Here is a 26,675-nt window from a genome sequence, read left to right as displayed (position 1 = left end):
AACATTCAGTAAATAAGCAGTCGCAATCCAACATTCAGTAAAAAAGCAGTCGCAATCCAACATTCAGTAAATAAGCAGTCGCAATCCAACATTCAGTAAATAAGCAGTCCCAATCCAACATTCAGTAAATAAGCAGTCACAATCCAACATTCGGTAAATAAGCAGTCGCAATCCAGAATTCAGTAAATAAGCAGTCCCAATCCAACATTCGGCAAATAAGCAGTCGCAATCCAACATTCAGTAAATAAGCAGTCCCAATCCAACATTCAGTAAATAAGCAGTCACAATCCAACATTCAGTAAAAAAGCTGTCGCAATCCAACATTCAGTAAATAAGCAGTCGCAATCCAACATTCAGTAAATAAGCAGTGGCAATCCAACATTCAGTAAATAAGCAGTCGCAATCCATCATTCGGTAAATAAGCAGTCACAATCCAACATTCAGTATATAAGCAGTCGCAATCCAACATTCAGTAAATAAGCAGTCGCAATCCAACATTCAGTAAATAAGCAGTCGCAATCGATCATTCGGTACATAAGCAGTCGCAATCCATCATTCAGTAAATAAGCAGTGGCGATCCATCATTCAGTAAATAAGCAGTCACAATCCAACATTCAGTAAATAAGCAGTCACAATCCAACATTCAGTTAATAAGCAGTCCCAATCCAACATTCAGTAAATAAGCAGTCGCAGTCCAACATTCAGTAAATAAGCAGTCCCAATCCAACATTCAGTAAATAAGCAGTCCCAATCCAACATTCAGTAAATAAGCAGTCCCAATCCAACATTCAGTAAAAAAGCAGTCCCAATCCAACATTCAGTAAATAAGCAGTGGCAATCCATCATTCAGTAAATAAGCAGTCCCAATCCAACATTCAGTAAATAAGCAGTCCCAATCCAACATTCAGTTAATAAGCAGTCGCAATCCAACATTCAGTAAATAAGCAGTCCCAATCCAACATTCAGTAAATAAGCAGTCGCAATCCAACATTCAGTAAATAAGCAGTCCCAATCCAACATTCAGTAAATAAGCAGTCCCAATCCAACAATCAGTAAATAAGCAGTCACAATCCAACATTCAGTAAATAAGCAGTCGCAATCCAACATTCAGTAAATAAGCAGTCGCAATCCAACATTCAGTAAATAAGCAGTCGCAATCCATCATTCAGTAAATAAGCAGTCGCAATCCAACATTCAGTAAATAAGCAGTGGCAATCCATCATTCAGTAAATAAGCAGTCCCAATCCAACATTCAGTAAATAAGCAGTCACAATCCAACATTCAGTAAAAAAGCAGTCTAAATCGATCATTCGGTACATAAGCAGTCGCAATCCATCATTCAGTAAATAAGCAGTCACAATCCAACATTCAGTAAATAAGCAGTCGCAATCCAACATTCAGTAAATAAGCAGTCACAATCCAACATTCAGTAAATAAGCAGTCACAATCCAACATTCAGTAAAAAAGCAGTCTAAATCGATCATTCTGTACATAAGCAGTCGCAATCCATCATTCGGTAAATAAGCAGTCACAATCCAACATTCAGTAAATAAGCAGTCGCAATCCATCATTCGGTAAATAAGCAGTCACAATCCAACATTCAGTTTATAAGCAGTCGCAATCCAACATTCAGTAAATAAGCAGTCACAATCCAACATTCAGTAAAAAAGCAGTCTAAATCGATCATTCGGTAAATAAGCAGTCGCAATCCAACAATCAGTAAATAAGCAGTCCCAATCCAACATTCAGTAAAAAAGCAGTTTAAATCGATCATTCGGTACATAAGCAGTCGCAGTCCATCATTCGGTACATAAGAAGTCGCAATCCAACATTCAGTAAATAAGCAGTCGCAATCCATCATTCGGTAAATAAGCAGTCACAATCCAACATTCAGTATATAAGCAGTCGCAATCCAACATTCAGTAAATAAGCAGTCGCAATCCAACCTTCAGTAAATAAGCAGTCCCAATCCAACATTCAGTAAATAAGCAGTCCCAATCCAACATTCAGTAAATAAGCAGTCGCAATCCAACATTCAGTAAATAAGCAGTCGCAATCCAACATTCAGTAAATAAGCAGTCGCAATCCAACATTCAGTAAATAAGCAGTCCCAATCCAACATTCAGTAAATAAGCAGTCACAATCCAACATTCGGTAAATAAGCAGTCGCAATCCAAAATTCAGTAGATAAGCAGTCCCAATCCAACATTCGGTAAATAAGCAGTCGCAATCCAACATTCAGTAAATAAGCAGTCCCAATCCAACATTCAGTAAATAAGCAGTCACAATCCAACATTCAGTAAATAAGCAGTCGCAATCCAACATTCAGTAAATAAGCAGTCACAATCCAACATTCAGTAAAAAACAGTCGCAATCCAACATTCAGTAAATAAGCAGTCGCAATCCAACATTCAGTAAATAAGCAGTCCCAATCCAACATTCAGTAAATAAGCAGTCACAATCCAACATTCGGTAAATAAGCAGTCGCAATCCAACATTCAGTAAATAAGCAGTCCCAATCCAACATTCGGTAAATAAGCAGTCGCAATCCAACATTCAGTAAATAAGCAGTCCCAATCCAACATTCAGTAAATAAGCAGTCACAATCCAACATTTAGTAAAAAAGCAGTCGCAATCCAACATTCAGTAAATAAGCTGTCGCAATCCAACATTCAGTAAATAAGCAGTCGCAATCCAACATTCAGTAAATAAGCAGTCGCAATCCATCATTCGGTAAATAAGCAGTCACAATCCAACATTCAGTAAATAAGCAGTCGCAATCCAACATTCAGTAAATAAGCAGTCGCAATCCAACATTCAGTAAATAAGCAGTCCCAATCCAACATTCAGTAAATAAGCAGTCGCAATCCAACATTCAGTAAATAAGCAGTGGCAATCCATCATTCAGTAAATAAGCAGTGGCAATCCATCATTCAGTAAATAAGCAGTCACAATCCAACATTCAGTAAATAAGCAGTCACAATCCAACATTCAGTAAATAAGCAGTCCCAATCCAACATTCAGTAAATAAGCAGTCGCAATCCAACATTCAGTAAATAAGCAGTCCCAATCCAACATTCAGTAAATAAGCAGTCGCAATCCAACATTCAGTAAATAAGCAGTCCCAATCCAACATTCAGTAAATAAGCAGTCCCAATCCAACATTCAGTAAATAAGCAGTGGCAATCCATCATTCAGTAAATAAGCAGTCCCAATCCAACATTCAGTAAATAAGCAGTCCCAATCCAACATTCAGTAAATAAGCAGTCGCAATCCAACATTCAGTAAATAAGCAGTCCCAATCCAACATTCAGTAAATAAGCAGTCGCAATCCAACATTCAGTAAATAAGCAGTCGCAATCCAACATTCAGTAAATAAGCAGTCGCAATCCAACATTCAGTAAATAAGCAGTCCCAATCCAACATTCAGTAAATAAGCAGTCACAATCCAACATTCGGTAAATAAGCAGTCGCAATCCAACATTCAGTAAATAAGCAGTCCCAATCCAACATTCGGTAAATAAGCAGTCGCAATCCAACATTCAGTAAATAAGCAGTCCCAATCCAACATTCAGTAAATAAGCAGTCACAATCCAACATTCAGTAAATAAGCAGTCGCAATCCAACATTCAGTAAATAAGCAGTCGCAATCCAACATTCAGTAAATAAGCAGTGGCAATCCAACATTCAGTAAATAAGCAGTCGCAATCCATCATTCGGTAAATAAGCAGTCACAATCCAACATTCAGTATATAAGCAGTCGCAATCCAACATTCAGTAAATAAGCAGTCGCAATCCAACATTCAGTAAATAAGCAGTCGCAATCGATCATTCGGTACATAAGCAGTCGCAATCCAACATTCAGTAAATAAGCAGTCGCAATCCATCATTCAGTAAATAAGCAGTCACAATCCAACATTCAGTAAATAAGCAGTCACAATCCAACATTCAGTAAATAAGCAGTCACAATCCAACATTCAGTAAATAAGCAGTCGCAATCCAACATTCAGTAAATAAGCAGTCCCAATCCAACATTCAGTAAATAAGCAGTCCCAATCCAACATTCAGTAAATAAGCAGTCCCAATCCAACATTCAGTAAATAAGCAGTCCCAATCCAACATTCAGTAAATAAGCAGTGGCAATCCATCATTCAGTAAATAAGCAGTCCCAATCCAACATTCAGTAAATAAGCAGTCCCAATCCAACATTCAGTTAATAAGCAGTCGCAATCCAACATTCAGTAAATAAGCAGTCCCAATCCAACATTCAGTAAATAAGCAGTCGCAATCCAACATTCAGTAAATAAGCAGTCCCAATCCAACATTCAGTAAATAAGCAGTCCCAATCCAACATTCAGTAAATAAGCAGTCACAATCCAACATTCAGTAAATAAGCAGTCGCAATCCAACATTCAGTAAATAAGCAGTCGCAATCCAACATTCAGTAAATAAGCAGTCGCAATCCATCATTCAGTAAATAAGCAGTCGCAATCCAACATTCAGTAAATAAGCAGTGGCAATCCATCATTCAGTAAATAAGCAGTCCCAATCCAACATTCAGTAAATAAGCAGTCACAATCCAACATTCAGTAAAAAAGCAGTCTAAATCGATCATTCGGTACATAAGCAGTCGCAATCCATCATTCAGTAAATAAGCAGTCCCAATCCAACATTCAGTAAATAAGCAGTCGCAATCCAACATTCAGTAAATAAGCAGTCACAATCCAACATTCAGTAAATAAGCAGTCACAATCCAACATTCAGTAAAAAAGCAGTCTAAATCGATCATTCTGTACATAAGCAGTCGCAATCCATCATTCGGTAAATAAGCAGTCACAATCCAACATTCAGTAAATAAGCAGTCGCAATCCATCATTCGGTAAATAAGCAGTCACAATCCAACATTCAGTTTATAAGCAGTCGCAATCCAACATTCAGTAAATAAGCAGTCACAATCCAACATTCAGTAAAAAAGCAGTCTAAATCGATCATTCGGTAAATAAGCAGTCGCAATCCAACAATGAGTAAATAAGCAGTCCCAATCCAACATTCAGTAAAAAAGCAGTTTAAATAGATCATTCGGTACATAAGCAGTCGCAGTCCATCATTCGGTACATAAGAAGTCGCAATCCAACATTCAGTAAATAAGCAGTCGCAATCCATCATTCGGTAAATAAGCAGTCACAATCCAACATTCAGTATATAAGCAGTCGCAATCCAACATTCAGTAAATAAGCAGTCACAATCCAACATTCAGTAAAAAAGCAGTCACAATCCAACATTCAGTAAATAAGCAGTCGCAATCAAACATTCAGTAAATAAGCAGTCGCAATCCAAAATTCAGTAGATAAGCAGTCCCAATCCAACATTCGGTAAATAAGCAGTCGCAATCCAACATTCAGTAAATAAGCAGTCCCAATCCAACATTCAGTAAATAAGCAGTCACAATCCAACATTCAGTAAATAAGCAGTCGCAATCCAACATTCAGTAAATAAGCAGTCACAATCCAACATTCAGTAAATAAGCAGTCGCAATCCAACATTCAGTAAATAAGCAGTCGCAATCCAACATTCAGTAAATAAGCAGTCCCAATCCAACATTCAGTAAATAAGCAGTCACAATCCAACATTCGGTAAATAAGCAGTCGCAATCCAACATTCAGTAAATAAGCAGTCCCAATCCAACATTCGGTAAATAAGCAGTCGCAATCCAACATTCAGTAAATAAGCAGTCCCAATCCAACATTCAGTAAATAAGCAGTCACAATCCAACATTCAGTAAAAAAGCAGTCGCAATCCAACATTCAGTAAATAAGCAGTCGCAATCCAACATTCAGTAAATAAGCAGTCGCAATCCAACATTCAGTAAATAAGCAGTCGCAATCCATCATTCGGTAAATAAGCAGTCACAATCCAACATTCAGTATATAAGCAGTCGCAATCCAACATTCAGTAAATAAGCAGTCGCAATCCAACATTCAGTAAATAAGCAGTCCCATTCCAACATTCAGTAAATAAGCAGTCGCAATCCAACATTCAGTAAATAAGCAGTGGCAATTCATCATTCAGTAAATAAGCAGTGGCAATCCATCATTCAGTAAATAAGCAGTCACAATCCAACATTCAGTAAATAAGCAGTCACAATCCAACATTCAGTAAATAAGCAGTCCCAATCCAACATTCAGTAAATAAGCAGTCGCAATCCAACATTCAGTAAATAAGCAGTCCCAATCCAACATTCAGTAAATAAGCAGTCGCAATCCAACATTCAGTAAATAAGCAGTCCCAATCCAACATTCAGTAAATAAGCAGTCCCAATCCAACATTCAGTAAATAAGCAGTGGCAATCCATCATTCAGTAAATAAGCAGTCCCAATCCAACATTCAGTAAATAAGCAGTCCCAATCCAACATTCAGTAAATAAGCAGTCGCAATCCAACATTCAGTAAATAAGCAGTCCCAATCCAACATTCAGTAAATAAGCAGTCGCAATCCAACATTCAGTAAATAAGCAGTCGCAATCCAACATTCAGTAAATAAGCAGTCGCAATCCAACATTCAGTAAATAAGCAGTCCCAATCCAACATTCAGTAAATAAGCAGTCACAATCCAACATTCAGTAAATAAGCAGTCGCAATCCAACATTCAGTAAATAAGCAGTCCCAATCCAACATTCGGTAAATAAGCAGTCGCAATCCAACATTCAGTAAATAAGCAGTCCCAATCCAACATTCAGTAAATAAGCAGTCACAATCCAACATTCAGTAAAAAAGCAGTCGCAATCCAACATTCAGTAAATAAGCAGTCGCAATCCAACATTCAGTAAATAAGCAGTGGCAATCCAACATTCAGTAAATAAGCAGTCGCAATCCATCATTCAGTAAATAAGCAGTCACAATCCAACATTCAGTAAATAAGCAGTCGCAATCCAACATTCAGTAAATAAGCAGTCGCAATCCAACATTCAGTAAATAAGCAGTCGCAATCGATCATTCGGTACATAAGCAGTCGCAATCCAACATTCAGTAAATAAGCAGTGGCAATCCATCATTCAGTAAATAAGCAGTCACAATCCAACATTCAGTAAATAAGCAGTCACAATCCAACATTCAGTAAATAAGCAGTCACAATCCAACATTCAGTAAATAAGCAGTCGCAATCCAACATTCAGTAAATAAGCAGTCCCAATCCAACATTCAGTAAATAAGCAGTCCCAATCCAACATTCAGTAAATAAGCAGTCCCAATCCAACATTCAGTAAATAAGCAGTCCCAATCCAACATTCAGTAAATAAGCAGTGGCAATCCATCATTCAGTAAATAAGCAGTCCCAATCCAACATTCAGTAAATAAGCAGTCCCAATCCAACATTCAGTTAATAAGCAGTCGCAATCCAACATTCAGTAAATAAGCAGTCCCAATCCAACATTCAGTAAATAAGCAGTCGCAATCCAACATTCAGTAAATAAGCAGTCCCAATCCAACATTCAGTAAATAAGCAGTCCCAATCCAACATTCAGTAAATAAGCAGTCACAATCCAACATTCAGTAAATAAGCAGTCGCAATCCAACATTCAGTAAATAAGCAGTCGCAATCCAACATTCAGTAAATAAGCAGTCGCAATCCATCATTCAGTAAATAAGCAGTCGCAATCCAACATTCAGTAAATAAGCAGTGGCAATCCATCATTCAGTAAATAAGCAGTCCCAATCCAACATTCAGTAAATAAGCAGTCACAATCCAACATTCAGTAAAAAAGCAGTCTAAATCGATCATTCGGTACATAAGCAGTCGCAATCCATCATTCAGTAAATAAGCAGTCCCAATCCAACATTCAGTAAATAAGCAGTCGCAATCCAACATTCAGTAAATAAGCAGTCACAATCCAACATTCAGTAAATAAGCAGTCACAATCCAACATTCAGTAAAAAAGCAGTCTAAATCGATCATTCTGTACATAAGCAGTCGCAATCCATCATTCGGTAAATAAGCAGTCACAATCCAACATTCAGTAAATAAGCAGTCGCAATCCATCATTCGGTAAATAAGCAGTCACAATCCAACATTCAGTTTATAAGCAGTCGCAATCCAACATTCAGTAAATAAGCAGTCACAATCCAACATTCAGTAAAAAAGCAGTCTAAATCGATCATTCGGTAAATAAGCAGTCGCAATCCAACAATCAGTAAATAAGCAGTCCCAATCCAACATTCAGTAAAAAAGCAGTTTAAATAGATCATTCGGTACATAAGCAGTCGCAGTCCATCATTCGGTACATAAGAAGTCGCAATCCAACATTCAGTAAATAAGCAGTCGCAATCCATCATTCGGTAAATAAGCAGTCACAATCCAACATTCAGTATATAAGCAGTCGCAATCCAACATTCAGTAAATAAGCAGTCACAATCCAACATTCAGTAAAAAAGCAGTCACAATCCAACATTCAGTAAATAAGCAGTCGCAATCAAACATTCAGTAAATAAGCAGTCCCAATCCAACAATCAGTAAATTAGCAGTCACAATCCAACATTCAGTAAATAAGCAGTCGCAATCCATCATTCAGTAAATAAGCAGTCGCAATCCATCATTCAGTAAATAAGCAGTCCCAATCCAACATTCAGTAAATAAGCAGTGGCAATCCAACATTCAGTAAATAAGCAGTCGCAATCCATCATTCAGTAAATAAGCAGTCCCAATCCAACATTCAGTAAATAAGCATTCGCAAACCAACATTCAGTAAATAAGCAGTCGCCATTCAAAAAGAGATGCTTTTCGTGGCTTGTAATTCCTTACTTTACCATGGAATGTAAGTCTCAATCCAACTGAGAATGTCAGTGTTAAACATGAAATGTAAGTCTCAAGCCAACCGAGACTGACCGTTTTATATGTAAGATGTAAGTCGCAGTCTAAACGAGTTTCGATGTAATATTTGAGATGAATGGCCCAACTTTCCGAGACTGTAGGTGTTATAAGTTATATGTAATACGTGTGATTTAAGCCTGAAGCTGACCGAGTCTGACCGTGTTATACGTGATATGTAAGTCTCAATCTAACCGAGATTGTCGATGTAATACGTGAGCTGGAAAGGCCTAATCTTACCGAGACTGTTTATGTTATTCGTGCGATGTTACTCTTAATCTAATCGAAGCTGTCGATGTAATACGTGAGATGAAAGTCCCAATCTTACTGATACTTTCTATGTTATACGTGATATGTAAGTGTCAATCAAACCGAAGCTGTCGATGTAATACGTGAGATGAAAAGGCCCAATCTTACCGAGACTGACTATTTTGTTATTATTTGGTTGTTATTACCTGAGTGTGTAAATTTAGCAAGTTAACTCATTTACCTTTTCATATTTGTTTTCAATTGAAGATGAATGTTAAACAAGCAATGTTATTTAGTTTGGCTCTGCTTATCAAAACGCTAAGATCGTGCAGTCAAATATTGTTAAATTTTTAAATGTATGTTGCTATGGTGATCAAGTTTTGTTATTGAACCGATTTATAAGATGAATAGATTAATTTTTTACAATGTATAAGAACAATCTCCCCCACAAATATGTGCAAAGATGGAAAATTAACAAATAGTTAAAGTTGTTTGTGAGCAGATTTTTTTAAATGTGATTAAACTTTTCATTTTACAAGTTATACTGAAAATTCGAAAATGACAAGAAATTGAATATTATATGTAGGATTGTTCCCAGCCTATGTCAAATTGGTAGGGGTGGTTTTGTCCGGGGAGGGTTTTGTTTGTTGCCCTTTTTCGCAGGGTCACAAGTACAGTTGTTTGGAGTATAAATAAATATATGGCTCTCTCTCTTTCTTAAATATGTAGCAATAAAAACGGGAGACTACTGTTTGAATTAGGCTTGATAATTTCTAAATATAAATGAAATATATTTTAAAGCTATTTCAACAAAAGGTGATTTTTCTAAAGGAAATTTCTCTATTATACCTAGCATTCTTTTGGTCATTTAAATGTTTTTTTTAAAGGAATATTCATTCTTAAATCGTTTTTAATAATTTCGTTCTTATCTTGTTTGACATTAAGCATTTAAGTAATAGCACACTGTCTTTTATTTACTAGGATAAAAACACTATTTTTAAGTATCCAATATTTGTATTTTTAAGAACAAAATTATCATGTTTTACTGTCCTCAGACTATTCAAAGACTCGAAACGTCAATACCCAGTGTAGTTTTCTATTCGATTTGCCATACAATTTTAAGCATTTTTTCTTAAGCGCGAGTTCTGGATCATTTCAAAAAAGATCATTGGAGAATTTGCTCGTATGAAGGATATTTTAATAGCAGTACTACACTGTTTTAAATCCTTCTCAGAAACAAAAACTCTTATTAGTTCATGTGAAAGGTTATTCATGAAATCCCCCTCCCCTCTGATTGTATTTAAGTATTTTTTTAATTAACTGTTTAATTGTTCTGTAAAATAAATTCAATTTGACTCGCCGGGTTACAGTTTTAAATCAAATTGGTAAAAATGCATCCAAAACAAACATCTAATCTCATCATACAGCTGTTCAACATATCATCATGCCTGGTTAGTTTTTTTCTTTATTGTCACGTTGTGATACATTTATTCTAATTTTGTTTATTTTATAAAATTTATTTGCCCATAAATACCTACATTGCACTGTTCATAACATAAAAAAGAGAACCATGCAACTCGTCTTGTTCTGTTGGTATTCTTTGAATACGAATTAAAGAAAAAATATGAATACAATCAAATTCAAGATTTGATAGCGTAAGGAAACTCCACCCAGTTCCTTACTTGCAGTGTTTTGATTTGAATACGTGAAGTAGTATTGTTGTAAACAATAACATTCAATGCTTGAGAGTACGAGAAAAAATCCGCTTCTTACTGTTTTGATTTTAGAAACAATCAGTTTTTAGCGGGATCATACCATTTCAAAGAAGCAAAATAAATCAAGTTTTAATACGCTAAGGAAGCCTGTTTTATTCAGGTATCCCTCAATCAATTCAGATAACAAAACACTATATGGCAAAGACATCATGGTCGTGGTGCACATTCATGAGTAACATGATTTCAGCACACTAAGATGACAACTAGTCAAAGTTTATACTTAAACCCTTTTAAACTGAGGACCTGGTGGTTGGGCACATTCACAAGTCACATGCTTTCAACAAACTAAGGTGACCACTTATCAATGGCCGTGCTTAATCATTTCATAAAAACGACTCAAAACTATTGTTGATAATATAAAAGAAATGCTTTGCTTTTGTTTTCAGTCAATCTAAAGACATTTAGACAGAAAGACATTGTAAATTGTTAACAAAACATATGTCTACAATATATTATTACGTTCAAAGGAAAGACTAGTTTCTAAACCAAGGTAGTCAAAAGATATTATGGAAAATATTTTCTTAATTATGTCGGGAATATTTGAGACATGATATGAAAACATATTTTATTTGAAACGTATATGTAAAATTGTCTTATTGCAACGTATACGTAAACTTGTCTGAGTGATACGTATACGTGATCTTGTTTAAACTATACGTATTCGTGAACTCGTCTTATTGTTACGTATACGTGAACTTGTCTAATTAATACGCATTCGTGAACTTGTCCAATTGGTACGTATACGTGAACTTGTCTAATTGGCACGTATATGTGAACTTGTCTGATTAATACGTATTCGTGAGCTTGTATAAATAATATGCATATGTGAACTTTTTTATTTGGTACTTAAACTTGAACATTTCTAATTGATACGTATATGTGAACTTGTCTTATTGATACGTATATGTGAACTTGTCTTATTGATACGTATACGTGAACATGTCTTATTGGTACGTATACGTGAACTTGTCTAATTGGTACGTATATGTGAACTTGTCTAATCGGTACGTATACGTGAACTAGTCTAATTGGTACGTATACGTGATCTTGTCTTATTGATACATACACCTGAACTTTTTTTATTGATATGTATAACTTTACTTAACCTGAAATTATTTGTCCCCTCGTGCAATAATGTGTCACCTCTTGCGAACGTGTGGTCCCTCCTGCAATCATGGGTCTTTATCTTAGGCACAAGTTTGTTTGGTTTGTGGTTTCCAAGCCGGACAAGTAGGTTTCCCCCGGGTAAGCCTGTTTTCCCCGCAATACAAGACCCCACTATCGCGTAACATCGTGCCAACGAGAATGATAAATATTATGTTGGTTTAAGTTAAAATTAAATTAAGCTTGTGTACCGTTTTAGCTAAATAAAATAACACCACATTATTAAAAAATTGAAAGATCTTTCTCTCACCTCATATAAGTAGATCCAAAAAATCAGCCATGCTAGAAATTATTATCTTGCCCACGGGCAAAGATAAAACAAGTACCCGTATGGAACTCCTTTTTAATGGTCATCACATCGTAATTACCTCCCTTGTTGAAGACCGTCGTCTGTATTATCAAAGAAACCTTGTCTTGTGGCAATATTTAGAATGCTAATTAATTATTTCTCGCTTCAAATGTCACCATAAAAAAGTTTTCACGCACCTCAAAAAATAATGTTTCACTCTCCTCAGAACTATTTAAAGACGGATTTGACTATTAACATAATCTGAATCACTGCGCGCATATCCATGACAACCACGAAATATGGAATATCCATACGCATTTATTTTCACTACGCACAAAAGAATACCAGCAAAAATGCATTTTTACTGAATTTTGTTTAACTGCGGTTGGAGAAAAAACAGCTACCATAGCCACTCGTGTAAGATATGTTCGTTCCACAAAACACCCTACGCTCGGGTCGGGATAAACCTATCTTACACTCTCGGCAATGGAAGATATTCAAAATCTTCAGTATATGATATGTTTCATTTCTAACTACAATATTGTTCTAAACAATGAACTATGTTTGTGAATGTTTTTTCTTAGTGTTTCAGTTCACATCGTTGAACACGTCTTTTTAATCAAAAACACTCGCTTTATGATTCATACTGGACTGAAATGCACCTACCATTTCAATGTATCAGCAGTCGCATTCAAGCTGAAATTGAAACTTATTTGTGGGATGAAGGTCTCAATCTTACCGAAACTGTCGATGCGACACGTGAGATGTAAGTCCCAGTTCAACGGAGACTGTAAATGTTAACCGTGTGATGTAAGTCTCAAACTAACCGAGGTTGTCGATGCTACGCATGGGATGAAAGTCTCAATCTAACCGAGTCTGTTGATATTAAACGTGGGCTATAAGTCTCATACTAACCGAGAATGTCCATGTTAGAAGGGTTAATGTGATGTTAGTCTCAATCTAACTGAGACTGTCGATGGTACATATGAGATGTAAGTATAAATCATACGGCGACCGTCGATGTAACACGTTATATGTAAGTCTCAATCAAACCGGTCTCATTCCATAGAGACTGTTGATGTTAAACACCTTAAAAGTTAGTGTCAGTCTAATCGAGATTGTCGGTGTTAAACCTAAGACTGTTATACGTGAGATATAAGGCCCAAATTTACAGAGACTTTCGATATTATACGTGAGATGTAAGTCTCAATCTAACCGAGACTGTCGATGTTATACGTGATATGCAGGTTGTGCTTTTGGTTTCTGTTCTTAAGAATCTATCCTCTAAAACTTATTTCAGTATACGTTCAAAATTGGGTATGCATTCTTTAAAAGATTATTTTCGTATCGTTCACGTGAACCCTATCACCGACATTGAATTATGAGATTGTTTTTTATTTTCTATTGTAATTCACCTGACTGTGTGTATATTATGCAAATAAATCTTCATTATTTTCCAGGATGGTGTTCTGTAAGTTATAAATGCCAACGTATTTATTGACGCGAAAACGAGTTTGATAAAGCGTTCATTCGTCTCTTTTATTAGTTTAGAAAATGGGAATAACATCATAAAAAACAACAACGTTCATATGCTTGTTAATATATATACACAGAAATTTAAAATTCTACATTCATCAAATGGAACAAATATATATAAAAATTCACGTAGTTTGTTGGATATAAATTGTCCAAAATTCGACCAAATATAAGAATTCACAAGAAGCTTTTGGATTCATATCATATAACCAGGGGACTAAACAAATTAATTATATATGACTATTCCTCAATATACTTTGCAACAATAGAAAATATCCCAGTTCGATAGTACCATATCAACATTCATAGTTTTTAGTGATAAATTAACTTGATAACAAGAAGAGTGTCTTTTGATCCACCAACAATCAGAGAAGAAGTGCGCCTGCTGAAATATAAATCAAACGGTCCGTACACTCCGTTTTCTTCCCTTGCCAGGGTGGCCAACTTTTTCTTCCCGTCTTTGTCAACCTGCAGCACAGTACCGGGGTTATAGCAGCAGACGAACACGTGTCCAGCAGGTGTCACGTGTACTCCGGTAGGTTCTTTCATGTCAGGGTCAGTGAGTAAGGCCAGCTTGTTGCCGTTGTTGTCCAGGGTGATTACTTTATGTTCATTGTAGTTTGTGATGTAGATTGTTTCGCCGTCGTTACTGATAGCACATTTCCACACCGTGTTACCCCCAGACTTGTCCTCGTACAGCCTATTCACCATCTGCCCCGACATCGTGTAGACGTACAGTGCTTTACCGGAGGAGATGTATAGCTGGCCACCATGATGAGCTGCGGACATACATTCATGGCTGAAAATAAATTTCTTCGAATACACGAGATTCCCTTTCGTAGCATTAATGAAATAAAGTCCTCTTCTATCATCATTATTACTGTAAGCACAAACGACCACTTCATTTCCGTCAATGTGGCACACGTCTCTTGGACTCCCCGGGACATCCCAATGGTCGACCACCCTGTACTCCTTGTCTAGGAGCTTCACTTTACAAGCATTTCAGTCTGCTATGACAAACTCTCCACTAGGCATTTCACATACGCCGCGGATATAACATTGAAGTTTGTCACCCCTCATCTTCACGTTGTACTTCTTGTACTCTGCACCACTGAATACGTGGTTTGGATCGGAAAGGGGATCTTTTCGCTGTTTTGCCATAACAGTTTGTTCTTCATTAGCTCCAAAAGTCTTTATTGGAGATAAAAGTTCTTCTATAAGATTATTGGCTTGAAATGTTACATTGTAACATTCAATGGCTGATATGCCACGAAGATGATCGTTTGCTTGTGAAATCATATACTGGCTCTTTCTGTACGCAATATATGATTTTGACTCGCTTGACTTTGCTTTGGTTTTAAAAGCGGCAATCATGTTTTGCAGTTTGATAGTCATTCCATCACAAGTTTCAATATCTTTCTTTATGTTTTTTTCAAGTTTAGTTATTATTCCGTCCAAGTTCTGAACAGTTGTCATCTCAATCTTGTCAAGGATTTCGTTTATCTTTTTACGTATGGTTTTAATTTTATCAGATATGGCAACTCGCGTCTTTTTGAGAGATGTCGTATTCTTCATTCTTGCTGCTTTCATCAGCTCGAATTGCTTTTCAAGTTCAGCTATCTTCTTTGGAATCTGTTGAAACTCAATATTTCTTTGAATTCCTTTTGCTACATCTGGAATGGGATGGAGTTTGGAACATTGTCTGAAACAAAGAAGTTGTGAAACAGTTGTAATTAGATCTGCATAAACTGAAAGTGACCTTGCTTATGTGGGACAATGCTATAGAAAATGATCAAACATTCGACGCAAGTACGTATAAAAATAACGTAACCGTTTTGTGTCTTAAAGGCGCACAATATAGGCTGATGCAATTACGTATAGATTAGCTACCGTTTTGTGTCTTAAAGGCGCACAATATAGGTTGACGCAATTACGTATAGATTAGTTACCGTTTTGTGTCTTAAAGGCGCACAATATAGGTTGACGCAATTAGGTATAGATTAGTTACCGTTTTGTGTCTTAAAGGCGCACAATATAGGTTGATGCAATTACGTATAGATTAGTCACCGTTTTGTGCCTTAAAGGCGCACAATATAGGCTGATGCAATTACGTATAGATTAGTTACCGTTTTGTGTCTTAAAGGCGCACAATATAGGTTGATGCAATTACGTATAGATTAGTCACCGTTTTGTGTCTTAAAGGCGCACAATATAGGCTGATGCAATTACGTATAGATTAGTCACCGTTTTGTGCCTTAAAGGCGCACAATATAGGTTGACGCAATTACGTATAGATTAGTTACCGTTTTGTGTCTTAAAGGCGCACAATATAGGTTGATGCAATTACGTATAGATTAGTCACCGTTTTGTGTCTTAAAGGCGCACAATATAGGTTGACGCAATTACGTATAGATTAGTCACCGTTTTGTGTCTTAAAGGCGCACAATATAGGCTGATGCAATTACGTATAGATTAGTTACCGTTTTGTGTTTTAAAGGCGCACAATATAGGTTGACGCAATTAGGTATAGATAAGTTACCGTTTTGTGTCTTAAAGGCGCACAATATAGGTTGATGCAATTACGTATAGATAAGTTACCGTTTTGTGTCTTAAAGGCGCAAAATATAGGTTGACGCAATTACGTATAGATTAGTCACCGTTTTGTGCCTTAAAGGCGCACAATATAGGCTGATGCAATTACGTATAGCTTAGTTACCGTTTTGTGTCTTAAAGGCGCACAATATAGGTTGACGCAATTACGTATAGCTTAGTTACCGTTTTGTGTCTTAAAGGCGCACAATATAGGTTGACGCAATAACGTATAGCTTAGTTACCGTTTTGTGTCTTAAAGGCGCACAATATAGGTTGACGCAATTACGTATAGATTAGTTACCGTTTTGTGTGTTTAAGGCGCACAATATAGGTTGACGCAATTACGTATAGATTAGTTACCGTTTTGTGTCTTTAAGGCGCACAATATAGGTTGACGCAATTACGTATAGATTAGTTACCGTTTTGTGTCTAAAAGGCGCACAATATAGGTTGACGCAATTACGTATAGATTAGTTACCGTTTTGTGTCTTAAAGGCGCACAATATATGTTGATGCAATTACGTATAGATTAGTCACCGTTTTGTGTGTTTAAGGCGCACAATATATGTTGATGCAATTACGTATAGATTAGTTACCGTTTTGTGTCTTAAAGGCGCACAATATATGTTGATGCAATTACGTATAGATTAGTTACCGTTTTGTGTGTTTAAGGCGCACAATATAGGCTGATGCAATTACGTATAGATTAGTTACCGTTTTGTGTCTTTAAGGCGCACAATATAGGTTGACGCAATTACGTATAGATTAGTTACCGTTTTGTGTCTTAAAGGCGCACAATATAGGTTGACGCAATTACGTATAGATTAGTTACCGTTTTGTGTCTTTAAGGCGCACAATATAGGTTGACGCAATTACGTATAGATTAGTCACCGTTTTGTGTCTTAAAGGCGCACAATATAGGCTGATGCAATTACGTATAGATTAGTCACCGTTTTGTGTCTTAAAGGCGCACAATATAGGCTGATGCAATTACGTATAGATTAGTTACCGTTTTGTGTCTTAAAGGCGCACAATATAGGCTGATGCAATTACGTATAGATTAGTTACCGTTTTGTGTCTTTAAGGCGCACAATATAGGTTGACGCAATTACGTATAGATTAGTTACCGTTTTGTGTCTTAAAGGCGCACAATATAGGTTGATGCAATTACGTATAGATTAGTTACTGTTTTGTGTCGTAAAGGCGCACTATATAGGTTGATGCAATTACGTATAGATTAGTGACCGTTTTGTGTCTTAAAGGCGCACAATATAGGTTAATGCAAAAATGATTTTCGTTTTAATTTTTAATGCACTATTATGGTTTATTAATTTGACTTGATTGATCAAAACCGATTGTTTTTATTTGTGATCAAATTTAGTGATTTTTTTAAAACTATGTGCATGTTCAAAGGCTAATATATTTGCAAAATGTACACAAGCATAAGCCTTTTCATCATGAACAGTCAAATGAGATAAACATAATAATTGATAAAGATAATAAAATATTTATGCATCAACCTATGTTGTGCGCCTTTATATTGACGTGTTCTTCCTTCAAACCTGTGGACCACGGCGACACACGAATAACAGCAAAGGCGCATAATATAGATTGACGCGAAGAGTGCATGATAATGTTTATTTCATTTTTATTTAAACGATTAAACCAAAAATGCATATGATGTGTATACGGTTAAAAATGTAAATGATATTTTGTACTTTTTATCTGGGGAATTTGTGGCCGAGAAGCTATTAATTGAATAATGTCATACATAAATCATGATATATATTTTTATGTATACACAAAACTTTGTTTTGTTTAAAAGTTAATTGAGTTAAACTTTATAATATATAAGAAATTTAGATAGTTTGCATTAGCCTATATTGTGCGCCTTTAAATTATCATTTTTTACATACCTGTGGTCCACGGCGACGCACACATGGCAGCACAGCTGATCATGGTCATCACATATCAGCTTCAGTGCCTCCCCGGGATGCATCTCGCATCTCTCCAGGGCGTCCGACACACGTAAGGCTGCCTCCCATTTCTTCACGTCCTTCCGGCCGAGCACAGCGTGCTTCTGATATAATCCGTTGTGTTTTGAAACACAATTTTTGCAGTAATATTTCGTGCATTTAGTACAAAAATGGTGAGCTTCGGTGTTTAATCCGTTCTCTTCACACGGAGAGCAGGAAAAATCGTTAATGACGTCACAGCCCCTCTGAATGGATGATTCAAAATTAGAAGCCATTTTCTACATTGATTTTAAAAATGACTCGCAAACTATTTCAGACAGTCATTTTCTGTTTATTTTGTAACTAGGAAGTAAATTGTTTTGTACTCCGCTGATACGAGGACACAAATAGATCGATCAATTTCAAACTGATGTTTAACACGATATCTTAAAGCTAAGCACTGTTACAACCGTGCTTAATAAAAATCCTCTTTTTTCAGATCCAATCATATTTTTAAACATGTAGAGATGTATTCCTGTATCAACTTTAAAAGAAATAAAATAGTCAGTTGGCAGGCATTCGTACACTCGGAACGCTTATCGAAATAGGTATCTCCTGAACTTACCATTGACTGCCGAATTGTCACGGTGTCATTTCCTTTGCTCAATCGTTACAACTCGGCCTTTCTTCGGCAAGCTTCAATTAATTGGATAATTGCCGAGGTGTTCCGATTGATTCCGAGCTCATTCGCAGCTCCTCGGCCATTTTTATCGATATCTACCTCGGATGTCTATGTTAACCTTTGTCAGAAATCTTTATATTTAACTACGCTGCAAATAGAACACGTACTAGTTTTAATCCGGCAGTTAAACTTGATAACACTACTCTTGGGGGTCTTAATCATTTATCCAATAAAACTCTTCATTGACAATTATTAAAATTTAGTAATACAAAATTCAAGTTATTACTCTATAATGTTTGAAAATAACATTCTTTTTACGAAGTACTTCTACTGATGTAACGGCATACATCCGAGGTTGTTTTCTATGGAAAATGGCTGTGGTAATCTAAGGGGAGCTTGCCGTGTAGTTGGGGTAACACAACACTAAATAATTTTCATATGTATATTATATCGTGAATAGGCCGATTTGCACGACAAATGACAGTTCTAGTTCCCCTTATCACTTGTGTTATTATAATTTACAACTTTAATGTACCAATCAACCAAGTTACTACATGTACACCCAGCTACCTCATGTACACCAAGGAACCACATGTACATCAAGTTACCTTATGTAAACCAAATCACCTTATGTGTATCATTATACCTCATGTACACATCAAGTTACCTTATGTGTACCAAGTTAAATAATGTGAATCAAGTATCATTATGTACACCAAGTAACCTCATGTACCCCAAATTGCCTACTTATGTGACCCAAATTACCTACTCGTGGACACCAAGTAACCTCATGTACACAAAGACATGTAACAAAATGCTTTCCCGTCTAAGTTGCAATATGAAAAACGAATTAACAGTGACGCTTCTTTGTGCGATCTTAAGAATCTGATGGAAAAACAACAGGAAAAACAACATCGCTAATCATTGTCATATTAGTGTTGAACTAGCTTTACACACACACATTTTAAGATGAACATTCTTCAGTAATCCATGTCTTCATGTTTAACGACAAGCTAATACTAAGCCATTTATGTTTGTATTGACCATTGCAGTAATTATTTATGTTTTATGTCAACGTTTTATATCTTTCTGTATTAACCACATCTATGCACTATGGTTTATACTTGGACAGATTTACATATACCATTTCAGTAAATGAACAATAGTAATCAGACTAAGACTGTCGATTTTATACGCAATGGGTAAATGCCAATCTAACTGAGATGTTGATGTTATACGTGAGATGAAAGTCATAATCCAACTGAGACGGCCGATGATATAACGTGAGATGAAAGTCATAATCCAGCTGAGACGGCCGATGATATAACGTGAGATGAAAGTCATAATCCAGATGAGACTGCCGATGTTATTACGTGAGATGAACGTCGTATTCCAGTTGAGAATGCCGATATTATTAAATGAGTTGAAATTTATAATCCAACTGAGACTGCCTATGTTAAAGAGTGAGATGAAAGTCACAATCCAACTGAGACTGCCGATGTTAAAACGTGAGATGAAAGTAACAATCCAACTGAAACTCCCGTTGTTATTAAGTGAGATGAAAGTCATTTTCCAACTGAGACTGCCGATGTTATTACGTGGAATGAAAGTCATAATCCACTTCAGACTGCCGTTGTTATTACATGAGATGAAAGTCATAATCAAACTGAGACTGCCACTGTAATTACGTGAGATGAAAGTCATTATCAAACTGAGACTGTCGTTGTAATAAAGTGGGATGAAAGTCATTATCCAACTGAGACTGCCGATGTAATACGTGAGATGGAAGTCATAATCCAACTGAAACTGCCCATATAATACATGAGATGAAAGTCATTATTCAACTAAGACTGTCAATGTTATTACGTGAGATGAAAGTCATAATCAAACTGAGACTGCCGTTGTTATTACGCGAGATGAAAGTCATAATCAAATTGAGACTGCCGTTGTTATTACGTGAGATGAAAGTCATACTCAAACTGAGACTGCCGTTGTTATTACGTGAGATGAAAGTCATAATCAAACTGATACTGCCGATGTTATTACGTGAGATGAAAGTCATAATCAAACTGAGACTGCCGTTTTTATTACGTGAGATGAAAGTCATACTCAAACTGAGACTGCCGATGTAATACGTGAGATGGAAGTCATAATCCAACTGAAACTGCCCATATAATACATGAGATGAGTCATTTTTCAACTAAGACTGTCAATGTTATTACGTGAGATGAAAGTCATAATCAAACTGAGACTGCCGTTGTTATTACGCGAGATGAAAGTCATAATCAAACTGAGACAGTCGTTGTTATTACGCGAGATGAAAGTCATAATCAAACTGATACTGCCGTTGTTATTACGCTAGATGAAAGTCATAATCAAACTGATACTGCCGATGTTATTACGTGAGATGAAAGTCATAATCAAACCTAGACTGCCGTTGTTATTACGTGGATGAAAGTCATAATCAAACTGAGACTGCCGTTGTTATTACGTGAGATGAAAGTCATAATCAAACTGAGACTGTCGATGTTATTACGTGAGATGAAAGTCATAACCCAACTGAGACTGTCGATGTTATTACGTGAGATGAAAGTCATAACCCAACTGAGACTGTCAATGTTATTACGTGAGATGAAAGTCATAATCAAACTGAGACTGCCGTTGTTATTACGCGAGATGAAAGTCATAATCAAATTGAGACTGCCGTTGTTATTACGTGAGATGAAAGTCATACTCAAACTGAGACTGCCGTTGTTATTACGTGAGATGAAAGTCATAATCAAACTGATACTGCCGATGTTATTACGTGAGATGAAAGTCATAATCAAACTGAGACTGCCGTTTTTATTACGTGAGATGAAAGTCATAATCAAACATACACTGCCGTTGTTATTACGTGAGATGAAAGTCATAATCAAACTGAGACTGTCGTTGTTATTACGCGAGATGAAAGTCATAATCAAACTGAGACTGCCGTTGTTATTACGTGAGATGAAAGTCATACTCAAACTGAGACTGCCGATGTAATACGTGAGATGGAAGTCATAATCCAACTGAAACTGCCCATATAATACATGAGATGAGTCATTTTTCAACTAAGACTGTCAATGTTATTACGTGAGATGAAAGTCATAATCAAACTGAGACTGCCGTTGTTATTACGCGAGATGAAAGTCATAATCAAACTGAGACAGTCGTTGTTATTACGCGAGATGAAAGTCATAATCAAACTGAGACTGCCGTTGTTATTACGCGAGATGAAAGTCATAATCAAACTGATACTGCCGATGTTATTACGTGAGATGAAAGTCATAATCAAACTGAGACTGCCGTTTTTATTACGTGAGATGAAAGTCATAATCAAACCTAGACTGCCGTTGTTATTACGTGGATGAAAGTCATAATCAAACTGAGACTGCCGTTGTTATTACGTGAGATGAAAGTCATAATCAAACTGAGACTGTCGTTGTTATTAAAGGGGATGAAAGTCATTATCCAACTGAGACTGCCGATTTAATACGTGAGATGGAAGTTATAACCCAACTGAAACTGCCCATATAATACATGAGATGAAAGGCATTATTCAACTAAGACTGCCGATGTTAATACGTGAGATGAAAGTTACAATCCAACTGAGACTGTCGTTGTAACTACGTGGAATGATAGTCATAATCTTACTGAAACTGCCGATGTTATTTAGTGGGATTAAAGTCACAATCCACATGAGACTGCTGTTGATATTACGTGTGATGGAAGTCATAATCCAACTGAGACTGTCGTTGTTATTACGTGAGATGAAAGTCATAATCCAACTGAGACTGCCGTTGTTATTGCGTTTGATGAAATTCACAATCCGACTGAGACTGGCCGATGTTATACGTAGGATGTAAGTCATAATCCACCTGTGTCTGCCGATGTTATACGTGAGATGAAAGTCACAATCGAACCGCGACTGCTGATGTCATAGGTGAGATGAAATTCATAATCCAACTGAGACTACGAATGGTTAATTACAGGGGATAAAATTAATAATTCAACTGAGACTGCCGATGTTATTACGTGGGATTTAATTCTCAATTTTACAAAGAAAGTGATATTTTAACTGGAGTTATCTAACGGAGATTGTCGTTGTTATAACGTGAAATTTAAATCTCATTCTTACCAAGATTGTCGAAGTTAAATTGTGGGATGTAAGTCTAAATCTAACCGAGATTGTCGATGTTATACGTGAGATGTCAACTGAGACTGCCGATGTTAAACACGAGTTGTAAGTCTCAATCTAACCGAGAATGTCGATGTTTAAAGATCCAAGTTTCTATCTAACAAAAACTTTACAATGTGAGGGTTCAGTCTCAATCTAACCGAAAATTTCGATGTTATAATGTGATGATGTATTTTAATCAATCACGTAAATACACATAATACTTTAATTGAATCAAATCAACCTGCTTGTTTTCTGTAAATAATAAGCTCTTATCTATGATTGAGCACCAGATATAGTTGTGATAAAGATAACAACTGCTCTTTTGTATAATCACTGAATTGGTTCTTTTGTTTAAGGTTTTACAAATAGGAGACAAATAATAATTGTTATTCATTACGACAGGTATATTGAACGATAAACATTCGTCAATAGGTGCACCTTGTTACAAATAGTTTAGGTCATATAAAACAGCTTGAATCATTGCCTCTTCATAAATTGATCGCTTAATATATAGAGTTTCTTATTAAATGAAATACCTTTAAATATATGCATGCGATAGGACAGTACGAAAGAAGACAGTGTTAGTTTATAGTATAACATCAACTTGATTACAAGAAGTGTGTCTTTGTACCCGCCGACAAACAGAGAAGTGCGGCTGCTGCAGTAAATATCACTCGGTCCTAAGACCATCTGTTTTATTTGCAAGTGTCGCCGACTTCGTCTTCCCGTCTTTGTCAACTTGCAGCACTGAGTTGGAGCCCAAGCAGCAGACGAACACGTGTCCAGCAGGTGTCACGTGTACTCCGGTAGGTCTTTTCATGTCAAGGTCACCGTCGTAGCCCAAGACTTGTCCTCGTACAGCATCTTCACCTTCTGGCCCGATATCGTGAAGACGTACAGTGCGTTACCGGAGAGGAGATGTACCGCTGGCCACAAAGATGAGCTGGTAAGTTCCCCCTATCAGCATTTCGACTGAAAACACAAACGGCCACTTCATTTCCGTCAGTGTGGCACAAGTCACATGGAATCCCCGGGACATCACAGTAGTCAAGCACACTGGTTCAGGAGCTTCACTTAAACATGTTCTCGGTCTGCTATGACAAACTCTCCAGCAGGCAATTCATATACGCTATAGATAACACGTTGATATTTATCATCACTCATCTTCACGTTCACCCCCTTGTACTCCTTGCAACACTGAAGACGTGTTTTGGATCGCAAAGGGGATCTGCTTGCTGTCTTGTCATAACAGTTTGTTCTTCAATCGCTCCAAACGTCTTTACTGAAGATAAAAGTTCTTTTATAAGGTTATTAGCTTGAAATTTTACATTGTAACACTCAATGACTGATATGCCACGAAGATGATCGTTTGCTTGTGAAATCATATCCTGGCTCTTTCTGTACGCAATATATGATTTTTAAAACTTGGGAAATTGTGACCACGTAGCCATTAATTGAAATCACCATTTGCATTTTCAGAAACTAATCTTTTTGTAAAATGTACACATCATACAGATACACTTCATGTACATTATAAACATTTTTTGTTTTGATTATGAACAGTGAAAAAAAGTTAAAATTAATAATTTATAAAATCAATAAAATCAACCTATGTTGTGCGCCTTTATATTGACGTTTTCTTTCTTCAAACCTGGTCCAGGGCGGCACACGAATAACAGCAAAGGCGCATAATATAGGTTGACGAGAAAAATGCATGCTAATGTTTTACTCATTTTTTATTCAAAAGATCAAAACCCAAAGGGCATATGATGGGTATACGGATAAACAATATAATTGATATTTTGTACTTTTTTATCTGGGGAATTTGTGGCACGTAGCTATCAAATATTTTTTTTTATAAAGGCTGACATTTCTTAAATATACACAAATCGTAAGCTTTGTTTTGTTTAAAAGTCAAATGAGTTTAACCTTATAATGCATACAATATAATAAAAAATTGCATGAACCTATGTTGTGCACCTTAAAATTGTCATATATCTTACATACCTGTGATGCACGGCGACGCACACAGGGTAATGCATGAACCTATGTTGTGCACCTTAAAATTGTCATATATCTTACATACCTGTGGTCCACTGCGACGCACACAGGACAACACTGTTAGTTCAAATTGATTGCCCGTTAAGCGTTTTATGGCATTCAGGGGCGGGTCCATGGTTCGATGTCTGAGGGTGCGTAACTTAGGGGCATAACCTTTTGACTTGAAACCCTCCCTCAGAACCGAAATTTATTTGGTTAAAAGTGTTGGCAGGGGTATTTGAGGGTACTCCGCGATCTTTTTTAACAAGTTGTAGCCCGAAGTTGTGCGTTTTGAGCTTATTACATTACCTTTTCCCCCCTATATCGAATTAAAAGGTAAACTTGGACGATTTAAAAGGGGGGCGGGGCTTGGATTCGCTAGTGGCATATATAATTTTGACTCCAAGTGTAAAGTCATTAAGGTTTCCTGTTCAATTGAAATTACCACGCGATCTGCTTGCAGCGTAGTTAAATGTTGTTAAATAAATAAGATATAAGCCGTCCATATACCACCAAGGTTTTTCGATATAAAATGGCCGGATGTTTCAAATGACACCGAGTATTTTGGGTCATACAACACTAAATATTTTTTTTATAAATTATATTGTGAATTGGCCGATTTGTACGACAAATAACACTCAGTTGTACAGTAGCGTTTTACGACCCCAAACAAATTTTTCAGAAGAAATTATAACGTGTCATAAAGTCATTAGTTAATCCCTTTTTATTTTATTGCCAGTAGATCAACATTTGGCATGAACACATGGGCTCTCCTGACTTGTGCCACATCCAATTTAAGTTTTATTTATAATGGTTAACATTGATAATCACCAACATTTTGCATTTGAACTCTACCTGAAGCTGCCACAGTGTAATGATTGTTTTTAAACATGATAATTTGTTCATTTGATTTTCATGGCAAATAAGCCTTCTGCTTTGAATTAAATCTTTGCACAGAAACATGTTAACTTAATTGGGATTATACTCGTATGCTATGAATTGTTACATAACACTGACATAATCACAATTAAAGTTTTTTTCAGATTTGTAGTAGTTTCCACACAGGTTTAGCCGTGGCATCTTACGTACAATTTACTTTATATTGATAATAATGTTAAAAAAAAGAGTTGTTTATTGCCCGCCCATATACCGAGAGATGGGGAGGTAGGCCATTTTGCATGATAAGCCACTTAACCACTATATATACTTTAATAAGTCATAATATTTTTACTAAAGGCAAAACGTTCCCAAATGGTTCATGGTGATACCTTTGTCCTTCATCTTCAGGGTTACACTTCAGTTTCCGCACGATATCTTTTGACCACTTTTT

At 36.4% G+C, this 26,675-nt stretch overlaps 1 protein-coding gene across 1 annotated transcript; it reads right to left on the bottom strand.

Annotated features, from left to right (window-relative positions):
* Nucleotides 1–13,907: 13,907 nt before the first annotated feature.
* On the bottom strand, nt 13,908–18,983 carry LOC128216090 (uncharacterized). Its single transcript, XM_052922681.1, has 3 exons — nt 18,381–18,983; nt 14,878–15,574; nt 13,908–14,844 (listed from the first exon to the last, which is right to left on the bottom strand). The coding sequence occupies exons 1-3, from the start codon at nt 18,713–18,715 to the stop codon at nt 14,185–14,187; spliced, it is 1,692 nt and encodes a 563-aa protein (XP_052778641.1). The 5' UTR covers nt 18,716–18,983; the 3' UTR covers nt 13,908–14,184.
* Between the last annotated feature and the right edge of the window lie 7,692 nt (nt 18,984–26,675).

The sequence above is a fragment of the Mya arenaria genome, chromosome 14 (genome assembly GCF_026914265.1).
Source record: "Mya arenaria isolate MELC-2E11 chromosome 14, ASM2691426v1".
Taxonomy (NCBI): domain Eukaryota; kingdom Metazoa; phylum Mollusca; class Bivalvia; order Myida; family Myidae; genus Mya; species Mya arenaria.
The sequence above is the reverse complement of the archived record's forward strand: the minus strand, read 5'-3'. Positions and strand labels throughout refer to the sequence as shown.